Here is a 17,007-nt window from a genome sequence, read left to right as displayed (position 1 = left end):
AGCTTTCCCTCTCTGCGCAGCGCCCCTTCAGCGAAGCGGAGGAGAAATGGAAGGGGCTCCGCTTCTCCTGTCGCTTCGCTGAAGGGGGCGCTACGCAGAGAGGCAGAGATTTATTTTTTTCTTGTTCTCCCCCTCTAAAACTAGGTCGTCTTATGGTCGGGTGTGTCGTACAGAGCGAAAAATACGGCAAGTCCCCTTTCTCAGAGTACTGCACAGTTTAAGACTTGCTACCTGGGCATAGTTTTTCCCTGGGGAAAAGTACATTTCATTCTATGCAGTCAAGCTTCAAGAACTTCTTCCTTGCAACTGCAGAAAAACCATGTTGCCCTTACTTGCCCAAGCTTTGCAGTGGTGAGAAGAAACTGCTTTCTAGACAATGCAGACACTTCTGGGATTCTGTGCAAGTTGCCCCACAACTTACATTAGGAACTTCTCATGCAACCTAGCTTCTGTTCTTAGGATGACATCACTCCCCATATACTGGCAAAGGAAGGAGATGCTGCTGGCACAAAACAGCTGGGAGCATTCAATGCTGTGGGTTAAGTTTAGCTTCTCTTGCAGCATGCTGGCGAGTACACAGGTCTCAAGTCAAGCATGGCAAAACAATTTGTTTTAATAATACGCACACGACTCAAGTTGCTGCATAAATATCCACCTAAAACTTTAAGAGATCCAGCAAACAAATGTGTTCTTAAACAAGTAGTACGTACCATCGTGTCTGCATCCATGAAAACGCATTTTGAGTACTGTATTAGTTCCCAGCAATGGAGTTTTGTCAATGTAATACCAAGCTCGGGCCTTTTCAACAGTGCAAGATGGGCTGAGTCTCCGCTGTCCAAGACATCCACTGGCTTTACTTCATCAAAAACTTTTTCCAATACTTTCCTATCGAAACGAATGGTCACAATTTACATCAATGCTCAGTGCTTGCTCTCAACCATATTAACTCCCACCTCTCCACAGATCTTTTGAGAAAGGAGATTGCTTCATTCCATTTCCGCTCAAGAACACATCTTTAGGAATTTGCCTAGCCATGTGGCAACTTTCTAAAGAGCACAAGAGCACACCTTCAGGTAATGCTCTTGAAAGGCCGTGAATCAGTAGCATGGAAGGACTGTCAGCATATATAGGACCTGCATAAACTCACACAGACATATGGGTCTGAAAGATCTAGGAACACACTTGATAAGACAGCTGGCTATTTTAAGCTGCAGGAGCTGAGGAAGGAGCTTTTAGAGACTGTGCAAACACTTCTGGGCAGCAGCTGAGATAGTCATACAACATCCAATTTGGTTACAGAATACACTTTATGTCAGCACTGTCAGAACACCAATAAAATTTAAAAATGAAGCTCCTATGATATTTTGATTCTACGCTATTATGTTGTAGCAACGATTGTTTATTTGGACACTGGACCTTGCTGCAGTGCACTTACAATTTGTGTAATTCCTTCAGTTCCCTCTAAATCCATATGACATTTTAGAGAGGGACTTCTAAAGATTAGGTTTTATGGAAATGCTTATGTAACACTTTTTTATTATGAATGCATAGTAAACACACCATTTACATTGCATGTAAAAAGCAGCTACTAAAACATGACACAAATATATTTGAGTGATCAACTGCTACATGCACAAAAGGGTTAAAGCATTCTACAACTCTACATTTGAAGAGTATTGAGGCAATATCTGAACATTTGTATTTCTACTGTGCAGACTCAACTTTGGGTAAGACAGGGGACCTCTTTGCCAAAAACCGTAATTGAAGACCAATCAAGACAATGCCTGGTTTTGTAGTTCTTTGATATCAGATGCTTAAATTGCTTCTTCAAATTCAAAGCTTATAAAAAAACGTGATACTGCAAGCAGTAGCATATTGGGGGTGTTTCTCATGTTACCTTCTGCTGCTCTATTCCTCACTACAAAAGTAAAAAAAATCTTCCCAGTAACACATTAGGGATCAACTAAGTTTGTTATTGGTATGAGCTTTTGTGTGCATGCACACTTCTTCAGATACCAACACAGCTACCTACCTGTACAAAACTACAAAAGTAGTTTCAGAATCCTCAGACCACAGAGAAGATGATTATTGTAGCAATCCCTCCCCACGCTAGTATTACCCCAGCTTCTAGGAGGAATGGTACTGGTGTGTGGAGGAGCTGCAGTGTGGGATGTTATCACTTGGATAGTGTACAGGTTGTAACTTGCACTGTGGGAGAGGAGGGAGACAAGCCAGGCAGCCAGCTAAACCAGCCCCCACTTGTTAACTTCATCACTGCCACCAAGTGGATATTATTTTTCTTTGTCTCTACTAAACAGCCCTTTAACCAGCCCAACCAACTCCCAATACCAGGTAGAGCGACATGGCACTTAAGGCATGGGTCAATTGCACTGATCAATTCCTCCCCAACCCCCAACAAAACAGAATCATAGAATTGTAGAGTTGGAAAGGACTGTGAGGATCCTGCAATGCAGGGATCTTTTGCCCAAATATGCTGTAAAGTTTTGTAAAGCAAAATGTCGGAATGAGGAAATTCTTTTAGAAAAAAAGTAATTTTACAGTCTGAATTAAAAACAGATTTTCTAGATCTTTTCCTTAACCAAGACAATACTTATCAAATTGCATGCCTAAGGTCAGCTGCTAACTTCCGTGATGGGCCTCTTTTGGTTCCCTTTGCTGCAGTGTCCAACAACTTTCAATTGTTCCAATCTTTTTGCAGCTTTTCAGACTTCTGTCTCCACCACTCTTTTCCTCTGCAGCTTCTGCAGCAGTAACTAAGTCCTTCCCAAGTGAATGGTAGACCAAATTTCTAGAGTTTAAACCATTTTTAAACTCTAGAAAAAGAAATGCTCTTGTATGATGTTTCATGCACTTGACATCACATTTTAATCAAGGAGCTACAGCTCCTATGACATGCAATTTTGGTGCACCAGTTCAGGCCACAGATAGATAGTGGAAATAATTCACATGTAGGTAAAGCAATCCAGTTGTGACAATTGCTGTACTGTCAAGTTTCTTTCATGTTTGGCATACCATTTAGAAGTCGGAGTAGTTTTCACAGGAAGAGGATGTAGTTCAATTAATCAAATCATTCCTTTTAACGAGATTTTCTATATACAATCCCGATTCTGCCCCCAAGAGATCAAATAGTGTTTTATTAGTTATCTACTTTCTGTTCCAACTTGTACCTGGAGATCCAATAATTGCATAGGTCTTTGTATTACAGTATTTCCAACATCCATGGGCAGACTGACTAGATATTGTGAAGCAGACATCTGTACATGCATTATTTCTTTTGGACTATATGATCAGAAGCACACTGGTCCTCCAGATGTGAGGGAAAACTAGTGCCAACACCAGGCTACAAATTCGCTTGATTAGAATCAATTTCTAGGCAGTCCTCTCCCACTATGCAGCGGCTGCCTTATACCAGAATGAAGAAACAGGATTCACTGTTATTGGTGGTGGTAACAACTTTGGAAGGAAATGCCTAGGAGAAACAAGCCATGAAGACTGACATTATTGTTTAACTGCTGGTGGAGGGGGGAGTAAACTATCTCAGCACAGCTTCCGTTTTCTGACTTGAATGGGAATTTCTCTTCCAGTTAGAATTAATAGGGATTTTATTGGGGAGGGAGAAATAAGTCACATCTGTTTTGTTTCCTTTCAGTAAAAAAATTGTAAAGGATATACTACTGTGTTAACAGATATTTCCATTTGTCTAGCTAAAATAAAATCAGCCCCCAAAATGCTCCTAACGAGAGTTCACCTAGTTCAGTTTCCCTCTACAGTAGAACCTCTGCTTACATTCCGCTCTACTTAGACCAGTTCCAAGTTGCAATTGTGGCAAACCCGGAAGTAAACATTGGGTTTGCCATGATTTGCGCACACGCAGAAGCGGCTGCCACTGCCTGCACATGCGCAGAAGTGGCCGTCGCCACCTGCTCATGCGCAGAAGTGGGCCGCCACTGAATGCACCTGCACACAATGGCACTTCTACCAGCAAACCCGTTTCACCATGAGGACGGGCCTCCGGAACGAATTGTGGTCGTGAGTAGAGGTTCCACTGTACTAGGCAGAGACTGACCCAAACTTCTTATTTTAGTGGCTTGCATATCGTATGTTATGCACCTTACCTCATGGGATCCGAGACATGGGGAGTGATCAGTACCGTCAACTTCTTTGTTGTTCTGTGGTTTCGCAGTGAGGACCCCAGTACAAGTGCTCCTTTCACATATGAATCGTTTGTGGCTAGTGTTACAAAAGACTGGTCTTAAGGAGAAAAAAGACACATTAAGTCACATTAGTAGCAAGTACTGGAGGAGTTAGGGTTCTTCGTATGTTCTTGAGTTCAGCACGAAGGATCTCATTCTCAGACTAACTGAAACCTCCAAATCTCAAGAGCAGCATGTATCTAAATAATGGTTTTTGGATGGCAACAGGGAGGGCTGGTGCCTTCATCCTCCTGCATCAGCCTGGCCAAGTGGGAACAGAATATGGGACAGACCCTTGCCTGCTCCAGCAAGGCTTTTAAGTTAACTTTATTTCACATGCATAATGCAAGATGCTTTCATTCCATTAATTTATATACTAATGTTCAGCTTGGACATTTAGGATATGGGAGTTCATGGGACGTATCCTATACAGTGAGTGGAAGTTAACCCCAGTTTACCAAAAATATTCCTTTAGTGTGCTTTTTTTGAATTCTTTTGCAACAAAGAAGGCACAATTTAACTAGATCCTCCACAGACTTCTAGCAGCTCAGTTTGCAGACTTGTAACTTACAGAGTTCTGGTTGTTACCAGCCTTTGTTAAATGAATCTGATGTTTTCATTTACACCATTTGACCACAAATTAGAAAACAGGTATTAATCACTAGAGTCGGGTGGAATATGTAGAATAATATTCCTACTTACTAAAGGATGAATTCTTACGCTTGAGCATAGCATGATCTTAGTAACTTCGTCCCAGTAATAAATCACTGTTCTCTACAGTCTCAGTTGGGCAATAGCTGACATTCCATCTTTTTAGCAGCTTTAGCTATTCATCCTCACTCAGTGTTTAATTGCTGTTACAATCCGCACAGTGTGGTGCCAAAGTTTTAAATATTTACATCTTACACAGAGTACGTTTAAGGTTCTGGCTGTGGAAGCTGGAATGCTTTGTCTATTAAGCGGGTCCAAATTTCAATTTTTAAACTACTACTGCTACTAGCCATACTGCTTAGAGTTCTCTGTATACCAGCTGAACAACCTATCTTCACCACCTTTACTGTAACAATTTGGGCTGTTGGCAAGTTAAACTAATGGAATATGCAGAAATGGCAAAAATGACAATGAAATTAAGAAGAGACGATAATGAATTTAAGGAAGAATGGAAGAACTATTGCATATATACAGAAGCAATGTACACAGGTTAATACATTAGCAGGGTTTTAAGATTACCGTACTTGTAATTTTATTATGAATGGATAATCAGTGATTTAAATATGATACAAACTTAATTATGGACACACAGTATCTTGATAAATAATAAAACCAAGGAAGGGTTTAGAAGGAAGTCAGTTTTAATTTTGTTTGTTTTTTTGGAAAACCAATAAAATGTTATTAAAAAAATAAAAATTTGGGCTGCTATAGGACCAGGCTATAAAATAGAGCCTTGAACTGAGGAACAAATCAGTTTGCATACCAGTATGTTAATAGATACACACCTACTCTTTAAGCTGCTGGGTTGTATCCTGTGCTGTGCATGCACAAGTGGAATGGACAATAGCGCACCCTCCAGCCCTCAATGCACCCCCCCAAATGTGTTTGAGGGCCCCCCAGCCTCAGCAACAGATTTTGGGGGCACATGGGGGCCTGCACAGGGGTGGAGAAGAAATACAAAGTCCCAGTGGCTGAAATGAAGTCTGCTTGTGCAACACTGGGCTTCAATGCATAGCAATGTTTTGAATTGAAATCTTTGCAGTGTGTGGCAAAACAGCTTAATTCTGTCTGCAAAAGGGGAACCCTTAAGTCTGCATGATTACTAGGAAACCTGTGTAGCAATTCAGATTATGTAAGCCACACCAGAATAGCTAACGGAAGACAAACTCTGAGCTGTACTAATTTTCTTGAATGCATGGTACTTCCTGCTTAAGGGAGAGCAGTGCAACTCCCTTTATGTATAATAAAGGCATATATAATATTCCATTTAGCTGGATGCAGGCAGACTGATGCAGTCTGGAGGTATTTCAGAGTCTAAAGATCTATAGCTGTGACTTGAGTATTTAAAGCTTTAGAAGCTCTTGCCCATATCAAGTTCTCTGGTTTGCAAATGTGCCCAAGAGGTTGACAATCTAGACCCATTCCAGTCTGGGTTCAGGCCCAGATTTGAAACTGAATCAGACCTAATGGCTGTCTTCATTCTGAGAGGATGGGTTGGAGGCAAAGGGTTGCAATGGTTTTGTACCAAGCTGGGAGGTAAATTCCAGAGAATAGCATTGGGTGGCTGCCGCTCTGCCAAGTGCCAATCATGCTGTGGGGAGCCACATGACACTATTTTGTACTCAATGCTTTTCAACACCTATTTGAAACCACCAAGAGGAGCCATTGGGCAATTTGGAACACTAGGTTATCAGTTCACCGATAACACCCAGCTCTACAAAATCTGAACCAGGTGCAGCCATGGACCATGGTATGGATGCTGCGAGGGACTGGATGAGGGCCAACAAACAGATGCTGAATCCTGGTAAAGTGAGTGGGCTCCATGGGAGAATGGCTTTGGGTCTGGGAACTGAGAAGTATACTTGATCCAGACAGGGTTGTCCTCCCTCTGAAGCAAAATATGCAAATATGTTTTTGCTGCTAGAATTAAGCTAGTTTCCTTTCAGAAAAATGAAAAACAAAGAACCCTTAAGACTAGTCAGGCCCAAATTATAAAGGGCTACAATGTCCCAGCTAAAGCTTCCCACCAATGAATAGAAATGTTAGATTTAGGCAAGGTCTAATGGATAAGAAATCTGACATCTATGAATGTGTAATTTTGCTATTGAGCTAAGAGCATTAAGACACAATCTCTCACACTTCAAGTTGCATCAGCTTCAGTGAAGGCGGTTCATACTTTGGTAATCAGCCATAGGCATCATGAATTTCCAAAACCTAGGAATGCTACATGAAGTCAAATCCTCCAAAGAAACATAAGCTGAGAATTTTCAATCTAAGCCTAATAGGCTGTATAATGGAGGGCTAATTATGGTTATTAATTACATAATCTTGAATGACAAGTTTTTATAATCAATGTTGTTGCCTCAAATATTTGGCTAGGCTAAAGTCAAATTGTTAATGCTATGGTGAAGATAATTACTTTTACCAGTTATGTTTCATATGCATCTAAAAGAGCTATTCTGTGCAGTGCTATGCCTGGAGGCTCAAGTTTAGCCACCTGGAGATTGAGCTATGGTACACTCAATACTAGCACTGGAGTGATTTATTATTATTATTATTATTATTATTATTATTATTACAAACATGTTTTTAGTTTTATTTCAAAAACATACATACCACCAAGGAATAGAGTGCTGCAGATGATACATGCAACTTTGGCAATGTTTTAAGTGGATGTAGTAGCATCTGGAGTGGAGGTAGGATGCTTAAACACAGAAATGATAGTTCTTCGTAACTGGTACTGTTTCTCTTGGTGATGCAATTCTTGTCCTTTCAGCTTTAAGACCTAGCCAGAATTTTGTGGCATTACAGCAGAGATGGAGAGCCTGCGGTCCTCCAGATGTTACTAGACTCAAACTCCCATTCCCATCCCTGACCATTGGCCATGCTGGAAAAGGCTGGTGGGAGTTGGAGTCCAAGAACTTCTGAAGGACAACAGGTTCCCCAGTCCTACCCCAGGCACTCATGACTGGCCTACTGCCACTGCTAACAGTCCCCCCTGTCCTTGAGCATGAGCTCAATTTGCAAGTTGCCCATATTTATCCTGGCTGCTAGAAAAATCAAGTAACGCTACATCCATGGTTGTTAAGTTCATGCAAGGCTCAGTGTCACCTGGCCTCAAAAACCCATGTTAAGGAAGAAAACAGCTTTAACCCGTATGCCAGTTATCAACCAGCTACTGCCCTTACTTCAACTTTCTCAGTTGGAGAATAATTAAACGCTGTGGCTACCAAGTGTCTGTAAGCACACCTGGATAATGTTCTTGAGCTACTGCGAATCTGAGTTCAAGTTCAGCACATACATCATTTGTGGTTTTGATTACAGTGGTACCTCTGGATGCGAACGGGATCCGTTCCGGAGCCCCGTTCACATCCAGAAGCGAACACCACCCGTGTCCACGCATCTGCGCGTTCCGCCGCTCCTGCGCATGACGTCATTTTGACTGTGTGCATGCGCGAGCAGCGAAACCCGGAAGTAACATGCTCCGTTACTTCCGGGTCGCCACAGCGTGCAACCCGAAAATACTTATCCCGAAGCTACTTCAACCGGAGGTATGACTGTACTGAATTCTTCCTAAGTGCAATTGTACCCTCATTCCTTCTGTGAAGAGTTTTCTGTAGCCTTTGATACTGTTGTTTGGAAGGTATTGACAATGTAACTACTTCGAGTAGCTCTGCTTGTTCCTGAGATGTCATGAGTAAGGTAGCTGCTCATCCCAATCCTAGGACTGTCACACAAAGTTAATCAAGCCTTCTCTCTCCTTTGCTATTTGAGAGGGGGCTTCTAAGCAAAACATACACAAAGGTGATGGGCTGGATAATAAAGGTACAAGTCTAGAAATCTTGAGTCTTAGTAGCCAAGCCAAACCATGGCTTAGCTCCAGTTACTGAAGCAGCAGTGCCAGGGGAGCAGTGAAGTGGATGTAATCTTCTTTCTGGGTACCATCACACTGGCTCATTCATGGCAATTCATTGTTTAGCTTACCATGATGTGCAAAAACACACCAGGATCTTTGGTCACAATGGCAGACAGTTGAAGGCCAGCCAACCAAAGCTCATGATGACTCTATGACAAGAAGAGGAAACACTGGGACATCATCAGTGATGCATTTCATGATCCCCTCATCAACAGGCTTGCAAGAGTGCTCCTGGATGTATTACTGTGCCTGGAATTCTAAGTTGCATCAACAGGTAGGATCACCTGTCAGTAATTCTGGGCATGGCAAAGATGCACCTATAGCAGGCAGGTTAGATGGGGCGGGGGAGGCAACAGCAGAACAGAAGCACAGAGGCTGCTCTCCTGTTTTGCCCAAGTTGAAGAACTCATGTTTAATTAGGGTTTTAATGGGGTTTCACTTTTCTACACCAGTATATTTAAGCCAGAACCGGTATGTTTAAAAATGCTCACTTGCCTTGGGTTGCAAAATGGGCAAACTTACCATTTTCATCTTGCAGCTGCAGGCAAGTATCTTCAGAAATGAACTATCAAATCAAGGACTATTGGGAAACATTGGTCCCAGAACAGACCTTATAGGGTGGCATTGCTTCGTAGATGTAGAATGCATGCATTTCTAAAGCCAAGCCGCTGTGGGAAAAGTAGACTACAAAAATGTCCATGGTGTGACCACTTGACATAACATGCTTGAACAGGCCACACAGGATGCTCAGCTTTTAATGCATCCTTCCTTCAAGTAACCACACCCTGCTTGCATACATATTAGCTGTTTTTCAAGCAATGATGCACCTTTAATCTAGAATGTGAATTGTCAAGTGCGTGTGCATGTCTTTTGCCATCAACACATGTAACTCAAACCTCAGGCTTACTAAACTATGGGGTAATTTCGAAACTTGCTACACAAAAGAAAAGAAGTTACAAACATCTGATGGGGGTATATATAATATGGCCCTGTTTCGCTACATTGCATTCTGAACTGCAGCCATTATTTCCTCCAGAGTGCCTCTGACCAGGTATAGAACAAAGAGATTGCAAACCATGTTATTTGTTAGTGTTATTCCACATTCAACCATCTGTATTCTTCCGGGAAACTAAACTGAGGTGTTTCTGCTGGGGCTATGCTTCCCAGAAATACATGTGAGTAACACGAAGAGACAAGATTCAGAGGTGTGTCTCTACCAGTCCAAGATGAATATGCTTAAGGGCAGGAAACAATACTGTCAAAAACATATCAAGCAGTGCTTATAATTCCTGACTCTTAACATGCCTAAAGCTTGAGTTTTGGAACTGAATAAATCTTGCTGTACATCTATAAGGTGGTTGCATGTGTCAATTAAAACTATACCTGTGTCATGGCAGGAATGTGTTTTCCCATAAAATGCTATTAGAAAAATGCTTTTGCATAGATATCTGGTAAGGTTTATGCTTCAGTAGGCTGTTGACCATTCATATTATTACAGATGTATAAAAACAAAATCCCCATTGATTCCAATGTCTTCAGGCAGGCTATATTATGAAGGGCTACATATAACTATCAGACTGTTATGGCAAGGAAAGCCTCACACCTCAGGTTCATATGATAAATTCAAATGGAGGGTTGACTAGTAGTCGATCAAGACTACAGCTGCTGAATGAGAATAGCTGGGATCTGAATTGACAGTGACTAATCAGAAAATGTCTCGAGGTCATGGTGGGCAGCTCAATCAAAACAACTTTCTGTGAAGCAATGTGGAAAAAGAAATTCCATGCTAGAGATTATTTCCAGTCCCTTTCCTAAAAGGAATTGCAACTGTTGTAATGCTTTGCATGTGCATCTCCGGCATAGTCACATTTGGATTATTCAGTGCATTTCCAATAGCTCCATCTCAGTTAAAAAAAAAAGGGGGGGGGTAACCTTAGAACTGGAAGGTTTACAAAAAGCCATCTAGATGAACAGTGGGTCAGAAATAACTCCATGATGAAATGCAAAAGATTTAGGAATTCTTAGGGTGTTGTTGTTGTTTTAAAGTGACCAAGGAGAACTACTAGATACTTACATAATTGCATGGTATGGAAAAAGTAGCTGTCAAAAGTACTGGCACTCAAGGTCACTTAGACACACAGACTGCAGTAATAATAATAATAATAATAATAATAATAATAATAATAATAATAATTTATTATTTATACCCCGCCCATCTGGCTGGGCCTCCCCAGCCACTCTGGGCGGCTTCCATAAAAACCAAAAATACAGTAAAATATCACACGTTAAAAACTTCCCTGAACAGGGCTGCCTTAAGATGTCTTCTGAATGTCAGGTAGTTGTTTATCTCTTTGACATCTGCTGGAAGGGCATTCCACAGGGCGGGCGCCACTACCGAGAAGGCACTTGGCCTGGTTCCCTGTAGCTTTGCTTCTCGCAATGAGGGAACCGCCAGAAGGCCCTCGGCGCTGGACCTCAGCGTCCGGGCAGAATGATGGGGGTGGAGACGCTCCTTCAGGTATACTGGTAGGTTTAATAGAGGCAAAAGGAAGTACTGATATAACTTAGGGGTGAGGAACCTGTGGTCCTCCAGATGTTGTTGGGACTCCAAGCTAATCAGCCCTAGCCAACATGGTTGAAGGTCATGGATTAAGGAGATGTGGTCCAACAATACCTGGAGAGCAACAACTTCTCCATCTCTGATTTATGGATTTGCTACCATAACATTTGGTAATGGTCAATAACTTAGATGGCTTTAACAAGGGGTGAGATAAATTCAGGAGAGGATGGCAGTTTAATGACTAAAAGGGACGTCCTTATTCAGCAGCTGTATACTACTGAATTCCAGCTGCTGGAAGAAAAATGCTGTTGTTTTCATGCTCTTCTCAGCTTCGAGAAGGCATCAAGCTCAGTACTATGGAAAGCAGGATGCTGTATCCTTGACAGAGTCGTCTTATATTTCTGAATTGGGCATCCCTACCAAACCCTGTCAGACTCCTTATAAATTACTTGAAGGAGCCATTGTCCAAATAGCTTCTTCAAATTACACAGATCTAAAGCAGTTTTGCTGCCAGTTCTGTCCTTTCCAACCCAGCAAGATTTTCTCTAAGAAGAAAACTTGCTAAAATCACCATCTTCCTATCTGAAGAGATATGGTTTCAACTGATTGTTGAAAGGCAGCCCTGTATAGAGAAGCTTTTAAAGGTTTTTATACATGCTGGAGGCCACCCAGAGTGGCTGGGGCAACCCAGTCAGTTGGGGGGGGGTACAAATATTATTATTATTATTATTATTATTATTATTATTATTATTATTATTAACAAGCTCATCAATACATACATATAAGAAAACATGGAATAGAATACTCCTCCATGAAATTCAAGGTTCATGGTATCATATATAAGCTACTTACAATTATAACTCTTATTAGGGTAGTGAGCTTAAAAAAGAAAGCAATTTTCCATAAATGGCAACAAGTTTGAGGAAGATGGGTAGAAGCAGAAACGCCATACTTAGGGTCATGTTTTGCTTATAAAAGGAAAGGTAGCTTTGTTTTGCACATAAGAACTGGGCAATACATTTATTAAGACCAACCAAAATGTCACCAATGACAAAATCGCAGTAAGCTTTTGAGTTCAAGTTCTCTTTACTAGGTTACACAAAGCAAGGCATTGGGGAGACAAGAAAAAACAAAAGTACAAAGAACCAGGCTAAAAGAATGCTGCAGTCTTGAGGTCTGTCTGCATATTCACTTTCAAGGCAGAGGACATTGCAGACTGAGTAAGTCAATCCCAGGTGTTAGGATTTCAGCCTAACCCATGGGCGGATTTACATTTGACAGGATGCTGTGGTACCTAGACACACAGAGGAAATGCACACACACTTCACTTTTCCAAGGGAATCTGGATTTAGTCAGATTTAGTAGACCCTATCCAAGCTCTGAAAAGCACAAAGAGCTGAAAGAGGAAACCACATCAGTGATTCCTGTCTTAACACTTACTAATATCAGTTGCTTTCCCTATTTTAAGAACTGTCCCCTAAGTGGTGTGAACCTCTACAATCAGTACATTCAGATAAAACTGCATTATCTGCCCATCCAGCACAACAATTTTTATGTGAAGTGACAGAAGTGATTCCTCTTCCCTTTCAACATCATCTGGGGTGGAGCAGTGGTGGTGGCAGCAGCAATAGTTTTATAAGAACCATGGCTGTGAAGTCTCAAAACCAGGTGCCCATGGCAGAATGAACCTACATGTGACCCTTCAGCAGCTAAACTTTAGTGCGTGCACACATATCTACACAAGAAGGTCTTCCATTGTGTTTCTCCTCTGAAGGAGGAATTAGCTCTGCCATCCCTGAGGCAACCACAGGAAGCGTAGAAGGGATGGTTGAGCGCTAGCCGAGTCCAGGAAATAAAATAATCCCAAATCATGATGGAATTGGATTAGCATCAATGGTTGCCATAGAGGACGTGTGGAATTAGTATTCTGTATAAAATGGACCTATAATTTATATGCATTCTGAAAAGATATATGCTACATTTTATATTTGGAGGGTGTGTATGTAATTGGATATTGGTATACAATCAAAGTAAATGGGGTGGGAAGAGGCAACTGTCTTTTTCACAAGAACCCACAATGGAAGTACCCTGGTTAGCATCCGCCTATTGTTGTCTGGAGGTGGTTATTGCATGTAGGAAGAGATCACATTGACCTAATATTTACCTGCAGCTGCAGGTTCCTACTCCACTCATGCTTGGGCTCCACTGCCATGTGAAAAGGGCCAACTTTTCTAATATTCAGATAAATTAAGCTGCTCTGCGTGTTCCAAGTCATTATCAACTTGGGGGGGGGCCTTAAAAAAACCCCAAACAGGACACAGATTGAAAGATACAGGAACAGTTGCAACGCAGGTTTTAAGGACAGGGAGTTACAAAAGCCATTGATTGCATTCACAAGTACAGTGGTACCTCGGGTTAAGTACTTAATTCGTTCCGGAGGTCCGTACTTAACCTGAAACTGTTCTTAACCTGAAGCACCACTTTAGCTAATGGGGCCTCCTGCTGCCGCCGCGCCGCCGGAGCACGATTTCTTTTCTTATCCTGAAGCAAAGTTCTTAACCTGAAGCACGGCAGCCTAGAGATTCCTTTGTCGTCCTTTGTAACATTGTATTACAGTCACTTGGCCTGGGACCCCACAGCAAAAGGCAGGTAAAAAAAATACAGTGGTACCTCGGGTTAAGTACTTATTTTGTTCCGGAGGTCCGTTCTTAACCTGAAACTGTTCTTAACCTGAAGCACCACTTTAGCTAATGGGGCCTCCTGCTGCCACCGCGCCGCTGGAGCACAATTTCTGTTCTCATCCTGAAGCAAAGTTCTTAACCTGAAGCACTATTTCTGGGTTAGTGGAGTCTAACCTGAAGCGTATGTAACCTGAAGCATATGTAACCCGAGGTACCACTGTAGTAGATCCCTCTGTTTTAAAATTGCAGCAAGCTTTCGGGTTACACAAGTGAAGCTTTCAACGCGCTAGCACCTGATCCAGGCAGACATCTGACCCGTTCGGAGATCATTCTGGCTAGTTAACAGCATCAGTTGGAACCCGAGACAGATACCAATAGGTTTCAACGGTAAGCAGGACAAGAGAAAGTAATGTTAGGCAGCAGGCCCGCTCTGTGGTAAAGGAAGTCTCTGTGTATGTTGTTGTTGGGGGGGCGGGATGCAAAGAAGGAGGTTCTCTCCCCCCCCCTTCCTTGGAATGAGCAAGAAATGGACGAGGGAAGCCAGTATCACCTGCTAATTAGAGAGAGGGTGGGGGTGGAGAGATGATTAAAAGGAATCAATTTTCCACATGGTGACCTTTGCCATTCAGAGCCCACCAGCCACTGCAGGGGCGAGAGGGGGGAGGGCGTCCAGAACAAGGGAGGGCAAAGCGTCCGCAGGCATTCGAGCCCCCCTACCTCACGCGCCAGCCCCGTTCACGAGCCAGCCTAAAAATAGGAGCCGCCATGACCAAAAGGGAGCAGCTGGGGTCTCCCCGGACAGTGCGAGCGCGCGCACTGACTGGGCCGCCAAGCGCCGCTTGCGCTTCCTAGTGAAGGAGCTCTCCCGGCGCGGGCAGCGCGCACAACGCGGAAGAGGCTGGCGCTGCTCGTCAGGTACCCTGGGGTGGAAGGGAACGCCTGGCCCGAGGCGACGGGGCGGGGAAAGCCCCCGGGCAGGAAGCCCGGGCAGCCGCGAGAGCCTCCCCCCGGGGCTGACGGCGCGGAAGCAGGAGGAAGGAAGCGCCTCGAGCCCATTCCAGGGGAAGCGCCTTACCTGCCATGGCGCTCCAGTCCAGAGACCCGCTTCGCAGATACGGCTGCTACAACTACTTTCGCTCTCTGTCGCCAGCCCCACGCCTTATATACGGGCAGGCGGGGCCCGGCTGAAGAGGCGGGGCTTCAAGGGATGACCAAAACGGGAACGGCCAGGGAGGGGCGGGGGCAGGAGGAGGGAGCGTGCGTGCGTGACGTGGACGGAATGGTCCTCGGAAGCGCGCAACCTTCAAAATCTGACGGGCGCGCTCCTGTCTCTCGCGGAGGAAGCCGGGCAGATGTTCGTCAGGTGAAGCGTCTCCTCGCTCAGGCAGAACTGTAGCGCGAGAAGCTCTTCGCCTGACTAGCGTCAGCCTATTTTATATTTTATATTTTATATTTTATATTTTATATTTTATATTTTATATTATGGAGTGCCCTGCTAAAGACAAACGCTTGAGGCAGAGCCGTAGCTACGGGGGTGGGGGCTAGCCAGATTATTTTTGGCCCCGGGTGAAGCTTATGCAAGCGTTTCATCTTCCTCTCTCACAATAGTAGAGGATTATTGGACCAACGGCTTCCCATTCAGGACAATGGCTTCTGTTATTACATTGCTGATTAGATATGGGAAATCAGCCACATATTCAGGGATTTGGCCTCAATCCCCCCCTTCATTATTATGGGCTGGTAGCCCAGACTGGGCCTACTGGCTATTCTGGCCTATGCGAAGTGCACCAATTCTCCCAGCGTTGTGTGGAACAAGAGCAAGGAAGTTTCAGATCTCTGCTCAACCATGAAGCTCACTGAGTAATCTGTATTATTCAGCCTACCCTACCACATAAGGTTGTTATAAAAGGGCAGAAAGAATAACGCATGCCACCTAGGCGGCTGCACCCACTTTGGAACGCCCTCCCCAGAGAAGCTGGACTGGCAGCAGACACCTTCTGCCAGCGGGTGAAGACTGTTTTATTCCAACAGGCTTTAGGCAACTGTTTTCTCAAGAAAAAGGCTTTTAATCCTGCCATGGTGTTTTTAACACTCTGTACAGTATTCTAATAGATTTGTGGGTTTTTTGTTTTGTTTTAATTCTGTTGTCCTTTAATTGCTTTTTAATTATCTTTTGTATGCTGTTTGTATTTTATCCGTGTTGTTTTAATTTGTGTAAAAGACACCTTGAGTCCTGGTCTGGGGGAAAAGTTGGGGCATAAATAAATATAATGACATTACTACTACTACTAAAATAATAAATCAATACCATTGTCACTTTTCAATGAAAACAGCCTCCTCTCAGTTTGTCATGGCCAGAGGTGGTGATGGGGAAGCAACTATGGGTGCATAGAATTAGTTGGGTGCATAGAATTAGTTGGGTGCATAGAATTAGTTGGGTGCATAGAATTAGTTGCATGGACCTTTGGATCATGGCCAATGCTCATTGGCTCCAAGGATTCATCGTTCCAATGCATAGGCTAATGCATTGATCTCATCCGATGTAAAGAGCCTGGCAAGGACACGCCCAGAATTTGAGAATATCTATTTCCATTAAGATGAGCTTAATGGAATGTACGTTCTTCTTGCTGGTCTGCCGGAAGAGGTCAGGCAGCGTGTGGGAAACTACCCTGTTTTGTATGTGATATTAATGGAGTTTCCAGAGGATTAATCTGTGTTGTGGCATATACAACAAAAGGTCTTGTGGCACTTTAAACCCCAACACATTTGTATGGATAAAATTCGGATGCATAGACTTTTGTAGTCCAGGGGTAGAGCATCTGCTTTACATGCAGAGGGTCAATCCTAAATTCAATCCCTGGCATCTTCAGGTAGGGCTGAGAGAGACCCCTGTCTGAAATCCTGGAGAGCTGCTGTCACTCAGGG

General features: G+C 43.2%; 1 protein-coding gene across 4 annotated transcripts in view; it reads right to left on the bottom strand.

Moving 5' to 3' along the window:
• The window catches only part of GYG1 (glycogenin 1), a 32,231-nt gene extending 16,965 nt beyond the window's left edge, over nucleotides 1-15,266 (bottom strand). For all 4 annotated transcript variants that reach the window (XM_053390239.1, XM_053390240.1, XM_053390241.1 and 1 more), the window contains exons 1-3: nucleotides 15,158-15,266; nucleotides 4,137-4,272; nucleotides 711-885 (exon numbers count right to left, since the gene is read on the bottom strand). In XM_053390239.1, coding sequence (XP_053246214.1) covers nucleotides 711-885; nucleotides 4,137-4,272; nucleotides 15,158-15,164 — 318 coding nt within the window. In that variant the 5' untranslated portion in view covers nucleotides 15,165-15,266. The remainder of the gene's footprint in view (nucleotides 1-710; nucleotides 886-4,136; nucleotides 4,273-15,157) is intronic.
• Between the last annotated feature and the right edge of the window lie 1,741 nt (nucleotides 15,267-17,007).

Source organism: Podarcis raffonei, chromosome 5 (assembly GCF_027172205.1).
Source record: "Podarcis raffonei isolate rPodRaf1 chromosome 5, rPodRaf1.pri, whole genome shotgun sequence".
NCBI lineage: Eukaryota > Metazoa > Chordata > Lepidosauria > Squamata > Lacertidae > Podarcis > Podarcis raffonei.
This window is presented reverse-complemented; position numbering and strand designations above follow the sequence as displayed.